This window comes from Micrasema longulum, unplaced genomic scaffold (genome assembly GCF_059751315.1).
Source record: "Micrasema longulum isolate JH-2025_06_02 unplaced genomic scaffold, ASM5975131v1 h1tg000163l, whole genome shotgun sequence".
NCBI lineage: Eukaryota > Metazoa > Arthropoda > Insecta > Trichoptera > Brachycentridae > Micrasema > Micrasema longulum.
Window position 1 is genome coordinate 1,270,946 of NW_028277368.1, and position 13,843 is coordinate 1,284,788.

A 13,843-nucleotide genomic window follows, 5' to 3' on the forward strand; every position below is an offset into this window, starting at 1 on the left:
AATTAAATTTATTTCAACAGAGAGGGGCAGAATGGTGAATGTTACACAGTATGTAAAGTGGCCACTTAAACCAGCCAATGACAGGTCATAAGCCCTGTAAATGCCTAGACTTCCATATTCCCTTCTCAAAAATGTTTTCTCTTTCGGTTGAAATAAATTTTAAAATGAAAGAGTTGCATGATGCAATTTTAAAATGAAAATTACAAAACTGTGTTGTCTTTATATATTTCAGAGTAAAAATCTACCTTGGAATCGGTTATCTACCAAAAATAGGAAAATAATGCATTTTTCGCGTATCGAAAACGAAAACGATCGTTAGTGTTGTTTTCTTTCACCTTGAACTAAAACAAGAAATGCATTTTCCATTTCAGTTTCCAGCTGAAATGGCACGGAGAATTCTCGCCATGAGAAAATTTCAAGAAATATTTTCCAATCCATTCCACACAAGTGTCACAGTACGGATCTCGAAACAAAGTTTTACTATCGTAACGAAGAATCACGTAACCATGTTTTAGTATCAAAGTTTCGTTATCACGAACCTCTCATATCGCGAAACGCAGTTTGAGTGTCATTGAATTGTGGCCTGAAAACCATATTGTCCCATTTCACTTTTGAAAATGCACAAGTCGGCCTCGTGGTGTAGTGGTCAGTGCGTTAGCCTGCCGTGCAAGAGGTCTCGGGTTCGATTCCCGGCATGGTTGATGTGAAATATTTATTTAAAAGGGTGTTTTCACACTAGAATATTTCATAGTCTCTGGACTGGTACCTGAAGCGTAAGATTGATCTTCTTACCTTCATGTAACAAAAATGATCAAGATACGCTGCGATTGGTGTACCAATGCACCATTAGATGCGAAAAGGGAACTATGATGATGATTAAATTATTCACCAGCCTGTGTGGATTATTACGAATGTCTAAATTATGTCCGCTTTGTGGTGAAATGGTCAACGCGTTTGCTTACCATGCAACAGGTCTCACAGTGTGTAAAGGTTACACAGTGTGTAAAATTTAAACGGTGTATAAAGGTTACACAGTGTGTAAAGTTTAAACAGTGTGTAAAGGTTACACAGTGTGTAAAGGTAACACAGTGTGTAAATATTACACAGTGTGTAAAGGTTACACAGTGTGGAAAGGTTACACGGTGTGTAAAGGTTACACAGTGTGTAAAGGTTACACAGTGTGTAAAATGTCTAACTAAATCAGTCAATGACAGGTTATAAGCTATATAAATATAAAAAAATTACATATTCCCTTCTTAAAATGGTAATCTTCTCTTTTGGAATAAATTTGATAAATAAAAACTTTTTTTTTCAAATTTATTATTTTCATTTGAAATGCCTGTCATTTACTTTACACGTTTATAGACTTGTATGATAAATCCTTGTTTTTTTTAAACAACTATTACAGACAGGCGCTGTGGCGCAGTTGATTAGACGCCCAACCGTGAAAATGGCATCGCGGGTTCAATTCCCGCCAGTTGCAAGAAAAAAATCCAAGAATTAATTTTTCTCAATTGGTCTGGGTGTTATGGTGTATTTTTCGTTACCACCTTCCAAATTCTTTCTTTTCCACCTGCCGACAAGCCTAGAAATAGAGGCTTAGCGGGTTATTCCTTTTAAAAAAAACTTTACAAAGAATTGTACTTGTTTTTTTAATTGAATTTATAAAACACCCGTTTAACTTTAATGGTGTTACAAAATGAAATTAAATATTTGTAAATAACCACTTTCAAATATTTCTATGCCCACCGTTTTCTAAACATTACCGTCTCTTTGTTAGGATACCAATTAAACCATTAAACTTTACTATTAACTATTATTAAACTCTTAAAGTAAAATGTTTGACCACAAAGTTGAAAATGCTTTTAATATTAATAATATATTATCAGTTTGCCTAGATTACGTGTGTAATTCTGAACAACTGTTTTGAGTTACCCAACTTAGCATAGTCAAACAAAGGTCGTACAGAGTTTAAATATTTTCTTCTTTATAATTACAAACACAAGTATTGTAAATGAACAAAAGTTCAAAAAAATATAAACTGGAATTAGATCAATATGTTTTTCGATCCATAGTATATGTGTCATTGTCTTTTACGACAACACTTCAATAATATCCTCCTAAGACAATGTTTTTGTATTTCCTGTGGCCGGCGACTTTACTTCCGCCGCGGTAAAGCGTACTCCTAAAACATTTCTGAAAAATAAAATTGTAAAGACGCTCTTATGATTATATACTCAACAGGACAAAATTCCTAAATACATTCAATTTGCCGATACCTAGGCTATTACAAACTCAAATTAAAATGTTTTTTTTCTTTAGAGGACGTCATTATTTATCTTTTCATTTCTCTAACGCGGAATATAGAAGATTTCTTAAGTCTGTAGTCTGGTAAAACGCACGCAAAATAAGGAAATCATACGATTTTGCCATTTTAAAAGGTTTTTTTTTAATCGCGCAGGAAAAAATACTAGATAAAAAACAATAATTGTTAAAGGTATTTCTGCTAAAAAATATATTTAATAGTTTTATGTAACTAAAATATAATTACTTTCAGACCGGTAGATTACATCATTTCAAATTCAGACTAAACTAAGGTATCTGGGATCTCAATAAAGACCAAGTTTCGGACTAAAATTTTGTAAAATAATTTAAAGATAATAAATTGAACATGAAAGTGGCCGAAACGAAATTTTCTTTTTTTGTTTTTGAAAAAAAATACAAGCATTCTAAATCACATATATTTTTGTGTCATTTTTCTTTATTTCTACGTAAAACTATGCCTTCGGTAATACTTAAAAAAAATATATTTTTTGAATTATTTTAGTTGAAACCTATTTTTATAGAACTGTTCCTTCATTTTTCTTAAAAAAGGTAATTCTTGTTGTAATATTTAATTTAAAACAATATTTTATTAACGTTTTTCTGATAAAAGTTTCATTTCTGTTTCTTCACAAAAGTCAACAGATGGAATGGTTGAGGAAAGTTTGATGTTTAAAGGTAAAATGGTGAATGTTACAGAGTGTGTAAAGTGGCCACTTAAACCAGCCAATGACATGTAGTAAGCCTTTCCTAGACTTCCATATCCCCTTCTCAGAAATGTTTTCCCTCTCTGTTAACAAATTAAGATATGAGATTCTGTATTATTATGCCTAGAATGTATCCATATTCTTTTTGTTTTTTTTAACTGAAGGCTTTAAGTGGCTAGGAAAAAATTGCCGTAAAAGAAATGTATCAACTTTTAATAACATTATATATATTTAAAAAACATATATCTAGAACCCATGTAAGTACACTGAACTAATAGATATAAATAAGAGAATTATTACGGATACTTTTTTACTATTTTATCACTCAATAGATAAACGTTTATACGCATACTAAGACTTTTTTTTTAAGAAAGAATATTAATTGTAAAAAACACATGTTTTGCTGATTTTTACTTTTTCTGTACCGCCTTTTTTTTAAACAAAATAATCGACGGAAAATGAGGTTAAAACGTAAAACGGAATGTGATCGTTTTAAACATAAAATTATAAAATCCACATAAAATATTTTGTAACTGCAAAAATTTGATCTCTCGATTCTCCATCAGGATTTTATTGACACCATCAACCTATAAACGGCAGTAATCTACCATCAGAACTTCCCCTGGGGGTGCCCTAAGGGTTGCAAATAACCGCCACTCCGGGTAATATTGTCATGAGTATGGAACCCATAAAGGACTCTTTGGAGGGCACTGCCTTGAAAAATAATATAACATTCTGAACACAGGCGATTTTTATTAAGACTGAACTAATTGTGCATAAAAAACTTTTTTTTTCAATCCGTCTAGTTTATGTAATTCAAATACTTTTAATAATATTATAAAAACACACAACGAAAATACATGTAAATTTTTGTAAGTTGATTTGTTTTGTTTCTCATAACGTGGGTATTCTGCGATAAAGCACTAAGTCAAAATGACTACTTCTGAGATAATTGAAGTTCAAAGTTTGTAACAAAATAACTTTTTTTTTATACTAAACATTACTAAGCCAACTTGAAAAAATTGTAAATTGATATATTTACTACATTTTATTCAATAGTTTAAATAAATAATAATTGAACTTTTAAAACATTATTTTCAAAATAATAGTGGATTGACATGACTTAGTGCATTTTTTCTGATACATAATACACAGTAAGGAATTCAAATTGAAGTCACATTGTACCTTTTATGATCACTTTGTAAGAAATGATATTTTTTCTTTAATTGAAAAAGTTATGTAATCATTTGATCTAATGTACAGTACCTACTATATTAGGTAAAATAATAATTAATTAGTAAAAAAAAAAATAGAAAATAATAATTGCCACGTTTGCCTCCGGGTGAATCATGAAGACATCACTTACTTGACATCTCCAGAATATCATGTCGCCAATCAACAGTACAGTACTAATCTATTATATAAATAAAACATGAGCGATACTTTAATCCACAAATTTGGAATATCCAGTGACCGGTTCCATCGCTTTCGCGACATCTTCGAGACTGGTATCTTTATTAAAGAGTTAAATGTATTTATACAAAACAGAGGTAAGGATAGATAATTCAAAGTTATATGTAAGTAAATTAAATAAAGTTATTTTTTTCTTAAGGATCATTATTAAAAAATTCTCTTTAGGTTAACTAATGTAACTTTGAATTATCTATCCTAACCTCTGTTTTGTATAAATACATTTAACTCTTTAATAAAGATACTAGTCTCGAAGATGTCGCGAAAGCGATGAAACAGGTCACTGGATATTCCAAATTTGTGATTAAAGTATCACTCGTGTTTTATTTATATAATAAATTACAATGAACTTCCATCAAGAATTTTCACTTACAAACTTAAACAGTACTAATCCATAAGCTCCGCTGAATACATCCGATATTTTATCATTGATGGCCCACCAGTACGGAGTTCCTTGTCCATTGGTGTTTTTCCCTAAACGGATTTATGTTATATTGTCTTTTTACATAAAATATCTCGACCTGTAGTGTAGATAGGACTTGGTGCGTTTTTGCAAATTGTAGAGTATTTTTTCAACAGTATAACCTCATCATTAAGTCAAACGAACAACATTTTGACTTGATGCTTTTTTGCAGAATACTCACGATAAGTACTGTAAAAACATTAATGCACGATCCAACGGATTTTCGATATCATCGTAAAATAAATTGTTTAAAATCAATTAAAAAAATAATAATTGCGATCTTATGATAAACCGAAACATTAAACTTTTGGGTCCATTTTTAACGACGTGTAAATGACTCACTTTAAGAAAATGTGAATCAAATTATGGTAGAGCAGCGATCGAACCTCGGAACTTTGATCTGTGATTCTGCGACAGTAGCCACGGAACCGCATTCTGTTTCAACTCCCTTGATTGATCTTTATCTTCTTCTCACACTTTTTCTTTGTATTTTCTACCTCTTTTTTATCTTTTTATTCTTCTTCTTTTTCTTTCTCCTTCTTTTAATATATTTCTAATATTTCTTCTTTTATAATTTTGTTTTTTATTTTTATTTTTTTACACTAATAAGTGTCCAAAAATCCATACGTTAATTTAATGTATACTGTCAGCCAGTTTCAAAACGTACCCTCCATGGAAATAGGAAAAATTCGGTTTTATAAACATTGTGTAGTAATTATTTTAATATATTATCTAAAACGACGATCTGTTATTAAATGTTTGATCAATATCATATTATTTAATACCTGAGGCTTGTATTGTTATTATTTATCATTGCAATAAATTGTATAAAACGTTAGAATAAAAAAATCCTTGTCTCAATATTTTTCAAGCGTGCCTTTGAATTCTAATGAATTTGTCGTCGTGTAAAATTAAGTTTCAATATTTTATCGCTGTACAAAAATTAGGTATTTATGAAACTACAAATTTTGCAGATCCCAAGACAAAAACATAATTTCTGGCAAACATTTTTTAAAGTTAAAAGAAATTCCAGCATTTAAGAGTAAGTAGTTTTGTTGAATAAATTAGTTTGTAACCACGCTCTTTAGCCATAAAAAAACTGTATTGTAATCCCTAAAAGCCGACCCAAGTCGTTCACAAAAGAACAAACGCTCTTATCTGATAACAAACTACCAGTAGCAAGAGTTTTTTAAAGTGAAAAACCCTAAGATGTAATATTTTGTGCTTGAAATTTAGCCTTCCACGGGATAATTCTTTTGTATAAATTCGTTCATTAAAATACCACCGCTTATCTCTTTGATATACTTTTCTGTCACACTTTCAAACACAGTTTTATTCTACTATCACAAATTGGATTAATACTCCTAACTGTATTATACAAAATCTCAATATATTTTACTTCTAGCTTAAAAAAAAAAAAAAAAATGTCTTTGGGATAGTAAAAAATAACAAGCAACACTCACATAGACGCATTTGAATTAAATCATAGATAGGAAAGATTTTTTTTTTAAAGCAAATATTAAGAAACAAACTAATTATCTCAGCTCCATGTTTACGTCTTTTAAAAGAAATTTTATACATATCATTTGAGGTTGCTAGAATCCCACTCGTATTTGCTTTTGTAACTACAGGACGATAAATAATTTAGCTTCCATGTGTAAATATGATTTACTATGAAATACCTAAATTTTGTAAATGCAAATGTAAATGAAACTACAAGACGTGTTGTTTTTAAACATTTTTTATTGTTTTTTTTGTTTTTATAAATTTCATCAATGCACTGAACTTCATTGTCAATTTAAACATGTGTAAACAGGGGCTAGCTTTTTTACCGTCCATGCGCTCTGCAGCTGCAAGACGTGCTGCAATCAAGCTTATATCTGTTATAATTGAAATATATCTTAATTGGAAACGAGAAACTAGAATCCCAACCGTCCATGCGCTCTTGGGCTGCAAGACGTGCTGGGATATTTATGTATTGTACAACACCCTTGAGGTGATTTTCACAAAAATGGTGCTATATAAATTATCCAACAATTATAACTATTGTGAAAATGAATGTAAAAGGCAATAAAAATTAATGAAATTTTATCATCTTTCACAAGCTTGCGAATATGCAAGCTTATTACCATGAGTCATTTTTTTTAAACTAACCATATTATAATTTTTATTTAAATGAACGCAATCATATTCTTTTATTTTTATGTAAATGCATAATCAAAGTTTTATTTTTTACAACCACTTTAATAAATGCATTTCAGATCATTTAGAGAGATTAAACTGATTTATTAAGTTTGGCCTAATCGTATTGTCTTTTTTAAATAATTTTATTGTAATAAAAACACGGGATTTAAACATTCCGCAATCTGTGAATTCCAAATTTGGTAATCACATAATAACATTAGAGTTCATAATTAAAATAATAAATTTTAAATGAGTCATTACAGAATCACAGTCAATCAACAACATTAAGGATATTTTTGTAGATTTTTTATGCTACAAAGAACTACAATAATTGTTAAGATTGGTTAATTTTTTCAAAACGGTAATTCAATTACTGTAATTGTTAATGGAGTCTAAATTTGAAATTTATGGCAAATATATTCAATTGATTGGCGTTAATATTGAATTGTAAATTTCTAAAGTAATAACTGTTTAAATTGACGTCTAAAATGAGCTTTTTCCTATTGATTTATCGATGAAGCTTAATGGATTTTATTAAACAAATTTTACACCTCTATTAAATAAACTTTCAGATGCGATCAACAGATGTCTCATAAATTTTCTTTAATGTTGGTTATTTATATTGACAATTTAAACGATTATATTTTAAAGGGTTTTAAGAAATACTTAACTGAAGAATAATGGAATAAAATTTATTTATTATTTCAAAGGTACTGTATTGGAACTTCGGTAATTTTTTGTTTTATCAAAGTAAAATAAATTATCTTAGATTTTAAGTGCAACAGTTATGCTGAAGGTGTAAAGTGGGTTTTGCATGTTTGTTTATTTAATTCTTGAGTTATTCCCGATCACTAGACTACGTAGTTTTTATCAGGTCATGGTAAATTTGATAAAAAAATATTATATACTAAAACCAAAAATGTCACCGATATGGATATTCGCTAATAAGCGGAATGGGGAATGTTGTAGAATTCTACATAAAAGTGGCCACTTGAACCCAACCTATGACAGGTCATAAGCCCTGTAAACGCTCTAATATCCATAATCTTGAAACAAAAATTCTACCCATCTCTGTAGTGATATAAATAAAAAAAAAATTGTTTTTAATGCTGTTGACTCCCCTCCGTGCTGCTGCGAATATCCTAACCAATTTTCGAAACACATCCTGTGGTTTGGTCCCTTTTCCCTTCTCTATAATAACCTAATAGAGCTTCTTGCTACTATCCGTGGCCTTGTTATAGGCCCTGTTGGATATACAGATATGGTGGCTTCAAAAAAGAATTTCAATGCTTTTAAAAAGTTTTGTAATCATTTCGCCGAATTGATCATGTCCAATCAATTTAATACCAGTCAGTAAAGAATTAACTTCCCTCTTTTCTTAATCCAATGAAGTAAATATAATTTACTTCTGGGTTTTTTTCTTTCAGAACAAATATGCTAAGGCTATCAGATTTCAGAGAGCTACTTCGGGCAGCTTTTCTCGTTTGACAATGAACAAATTTTCCGTGTATGTGGGCACCGCCAAGGAGACTTATATCCTCAGATGCGGTATGTGGTGGGCAAGTAGTTAGTTTAATTAATGTCCTGATGAAGAGACGGGTACGTTTCGAAACTGGTAGACATAGAAAAGACAGTAAGTGGTTACTTATAGTTATGTAATAACATTAAGTTAAATGTTTGATCACAAAATTAATGCTATAAATATGAATAATGCTTTCAGTGTAAAATTTAATTATAATTATTATTTTCAATTAGGGCTCCAGAATTTATATTTATGAAAACAACGCCTTGAAAGCGCTATTAACATTAAATAATACTTAAAAACATCAATGTTTGCGTGCCTCTAGAATACGAGTAATATACAAATTATTAGTTTGATTCTCAAGATTAAATAATCTTGATGACATAATTTCACACGTTGGATTGTCAAACCTTTTAAAAAAAACATGTAATTTTAATAGTTATAAATTTGACTTATCTGAACACTTAGGCTTAATTTATTGTTTTAATTTAATAAACACTAATACTAGCAATTTCATAATACAATGTTTCGAGATTCTAAAAATGTTTTAATGGTAATTTTTATAGCTTGCTGAATTCGCTTTATTAATTTATCTTTGTTCTCATTGTTAAATATTAATATTTTAATTATATTTACTTATACACAGCTTTTCTGCCATTTACATATATGTGGTTTAAAGAGTGCTTAAAAATAAAAATATAAGAACATCGAGTAAGACATATTAATATACCATTATTTTATTGGCTGCCATTTTATAACCAAAACGCACTACGGTGCCGCGACAAAATTTTGTTGTTGCACACTGTGTAACATTCATATTTCTTTCTATGTTTAAACATCCGCATTTCTTCAATTCTTCCATTTGTTGGCTTTTGTGATCTGTTCTCAAAAGTCTACAGTGACAGTACTTCTCCAACATACGTGCAATACTCGCGTACAGATTAAAAAACTATTCTTACTAAAATGAAAGACATAACCCCAACAATACAAACATACAAATAGTACAATCACTAGAATCTCAACACAAAGTTTCAACACAACTTTAAAAAAATACCAACTTATACCACTTTCGAACAAAGGGATTTTGAGTATTATGTAATTAAAATGTATAACGTACTTCCACTATCTATTTAAACAATTATAAACGAGAAAATGTTACTTTTCAACAAAAATATTTTAATGTTTGCCACAATGTTAGTGCTTCATATTAAAATTGTATAGATTTTATCGTTTGTGTTTTTTGTTATTATTTTTAATTTAGTACCTTCATTACTAGTTATTTAAAAACGTATAAATGATATAAAGTACTATATATTTAAATAAATATAAACTTACCTGTCAAGAGATACGGCAATAAGGCTATAGACGGAGGCTGCCACTGACACTCCCTGTACATAGGGCACTGTCTTACACATCCACCACCCCAGAACCCAGGCTGAAAAAAAACACAGGGTTAATGTAATGATATTTATAAAAAAGTTGAGCTCACTAAATACAAATTTTAAGCAAGTTTTGTGAAAGTTTTTCAAATACATATACGAAAATGAATCGTTTTTTCTATCATTGAGGTGCGTTTATCATCATCATTATGATTAAGCATACATCTTGAACATATAACGTAATTGGTTAGCCACTTTTACTACATGTGTTTGTACATTACACTAGGTTGGAATGTTAAATTTATTTCTTCCTTACTGAGCCCTGGTCTAAATGTTACAATTATCCTATTGTAGGTACCATTTTTTTTTCGGCTCTAATAACGGACATAAACGGATATAAATAAAGTGGACACGTGTTTTCATATTATCAGTGCAATCACAAATAATTTATTTAACTTTTTTTTTTAATATTTATTTTTATTTATTAAGGAAAAACACCAGTTTTTATATAAGAATACAAAATATAAAAGTAAGTACATACATCCAGTCAAAGTTTTTCACAAATATAATGAGAGAACATGTTACACAATATAGAGAAAAAAAAATATTATAAAGACATCAGAAAAAAAAAGAGCTCGTAAGAAGGTTAAGGGATGAGGAAATAGAGTGGAGGAGTGGAGGAGAGGGATTTTCATAATATAGTTGACCAATTCAAAATTTTGATATTATAATAAAATAAACATAATTAAGGGAACATAAACTTACTACATACTGACAAATGTTTCATTTTAAAGTGTTTCAAAAAGTTTTTTTTGAAGTCACAAAATTTTGTATTAAAAATATCTAAATGGGGATAAAGTAAATTAAATTTGGAGCAACTACGATAAATAAACGAGTTTTGAACATAATTTTCTTTGGGCAATGAATTATATAAAAAAAAATAACTTGTCGTGTTGACTTTACGGGACAATTAATTGAAATGCGCTCCAAGAGATGGACTATCGATAAAATTGTTTAATATTTTGAAGAGGAAAGACAGATCAGAAATGCTTCTACGTTTAGTAAGGGAAGTTAAACTATGAAAGGAAGAAGAGTCTTCATATGAGTCAAAATATGTAAAAGATTTACGATCCAGAAGTTTAAGGAATCTATTCTGTATTTTATCTAGTTGTGATATATAAATTGTATATAGAGGATTCCAAACAACAGATGCAAACTCAAGATGGCTGCAAACGTATGCATTATATCGATCAATATGTCTTTGTGTCATGTTATCGCATATTAATAATCAAGAAACTGACATGTGCCAATCCTTCCTGACCAACGGGTCTGAGGTAATTGCATTTATTTGTGTTAGGGTTCAGTGGCAAAAAATAAAAAGATAACGCAAATCTACAAACCAGTAGTTCGAGCGTCTATCAGCTTCTGACTATTGGTGCGATCAGTTATATTTATACACGTCTAAAAACATTGGAGAAACTAAAAATATTGCCGATAAAACTAAGTGGTCCAAAAAGTACATTTTATTTCCAGGCACTGCCCATTATGTGTACGTTCATGTTCATAGGTAAAATGTGAAATAATTCAGTCAGATAAATCTCAACTGCATCAATAAAGGATTCAGCTTTTTAAATTCACAAAAATCAACAGATGCTAAAAAAAAAACATTCATGTTCAAACCCAGGTAGAATGGCGAATGCTACACAGTGTATAAAGTGGCCCCTTGAAACAACCCATCACAGGTCATAAACCATTTAAATGCCTAAACTTCTAAATACCCTTACTTAAAATTTTCTCTATCTCTGTTGTACTACGTCAAAAAAAAAAGGTAATGTGTTTTTTTTTCGTTATTGAGGAAATAATAATTTTGCGTAAGAAAAATAGAAGAAAGAATTTTACTAAAGGTAATTTTTTTCAAATTTAAAATTGCTTCTTTTATTAATTGAGACAAGTGCCGTGGAACAGTTGGTTAGATGGCCAACCATGAAACTGGCGTCGCGGGTTCGATTCCCGCAAGTTGCAAGAAAAAAATCCAAGAAAGATTTTTTCTCAATAGGTCTGGTTATTGTGGTGTATTTTTAATTTACTTTTTCCATATCCCTTTTATCCTACCTGTTGACAAGCCTCAAAATAGAGGCTAAGCGGGTTATTCCTTTAAAAAAAACCTATAGTCCTTTTACTATACGGCATGAATTAATTTTAACATATTATACATTAAACATAAATACTAAGAAAATAACAATATTTATAAATATTACACCAACCGCAGCGTATCTCGAAATTTTTTGTCAGTATATTAAGGTAAGATTATCAGTCTTACGCTTGAAGTACCAGTCTGTTTTATAACTATCAAGCCCAAAATGTCAGTCTTATCCTTATTTTATTAATACACTAAACTTTATTGTCAATTAAAAGTAGTGTAAATGGCAAGCTCGATTTCCTCCCATGGGAGTAATTTCGATCTAAATTTGTTGCAACAGAGAGGGAAAACATTTTTTAGAAGGGAATATGGAAGTCTCGGCATTTCATTGTTGATTAAACTGTCATACCTACAAATTGGAAATAAAATTGAATATATTTATTTTACAAAACACCAGCATTTATTTTGACACGAACCTGGCTGCTACACAAAAAAATATGAAAAAGAGTATGTGAACTTTATAACTCTTTTAACAATGTTTTGAGTGTATCCAAACATTGTTGTATTTACTTACTGGTAAAAGAAGAAGTATAACAATCGGAAAATTGTTTTCCGGCGTTGCCTAGTAGGCGAATCGGTTCAGCTGGATGAACCTTACCCACATGATAAAGGTTTAAGTTATTATGCTTTATAAAAATCAGCAGATGGAATAATTAGGGAAATGAATCGAAATATAATGAATGAAATTTGAATCGGGTTGTGGTCCTGTCGCTAGTGTCTCGGATTCACGAACCAAAAGTCCGTGGTTCGAATCTCACTATATCTCAACTCGATTCCCATTTTCTAAAAGTGAGTTATTTACAACTCGTTGAAAATGGTCCTCAAAATTAAATATTTGGGTTAATCATAAGAACTCAAATATTTTTTTTTCCATTAAATTTTTTTATTTAAAAAATGGATGTTAAAACATAGTCAGAATGGTTTATTTTACGCAGTGTGTAAAATGGGCACTTAAACAAGCTAATAACAGATAAATCTCAACTGCATCAATAAAGGATTCAGCTTTTTAAATTCACAAAAATCAACAGATGCTAAAAAAAACATTCATGTTCAAACCCAGGTAGAATGGCGAATGCTACACAGTGTATAAAGTGGCCCCTTGAAACAACCCATCACAGGTCATAAGCCCTGTAAATGCCTAGACTTCCATATTCCCTTCTCAATAATTTTTTTCATCCCTTTGGCAACAAATTAAGATCTTTATGTTATTATCTTTACTTAATTATACATTTTATGTTATCTAGTTAATATAAACAATATTTTACTTCTATATAAATGCCCTTAATGGGAGAATTTTACTACATTAAAATCGCTGTGATTACAGTTTACATTCCTACATCAAGTTTCCGTCCACACACAGCTTCCAAACAATTTCAATTTTAAACATTATTGAAACAAACTGCCCAAAATAAATCTTTAAACAAAGATTTCACGTTCATATCACCAGGAATTGAACCTGGGGCCTCAAGAATGGTAGGCGAACGCTCCAAACACTACTTTACGAGGCCAACTTTTATTCATAAAAAAAAAAATATTTTTACCTAAGAGCATTTAATTGAAAACGCTCGTCTAGGATTCTGTTTCTATCTTATACGC

General features: G+C 30.1%; 1 protein-coding gene across 1 annotated transcript in view; it reads right to left on the reverse strand.

Moving 5' to 3' along the window:
- LOC148284045 (neuropeptide SIFamide receptor-like) overlaps positions 1-13,843 on the reverse strand; it is a 219,531-nt gene that overhangs the window by 106,690 nt on the left and 98,998 nt on the right. The window contains exon 2 of the mRNA XM_088242750.1: positions 10,004-10,103. Within this exon, the coding sequence (XP_088098876.1) occupies positions 10,004-10,103 (100 nt within the window). The remainder of the gene's footprint in view (positions 1-10,003; positions 10,104-13,843) is intronic.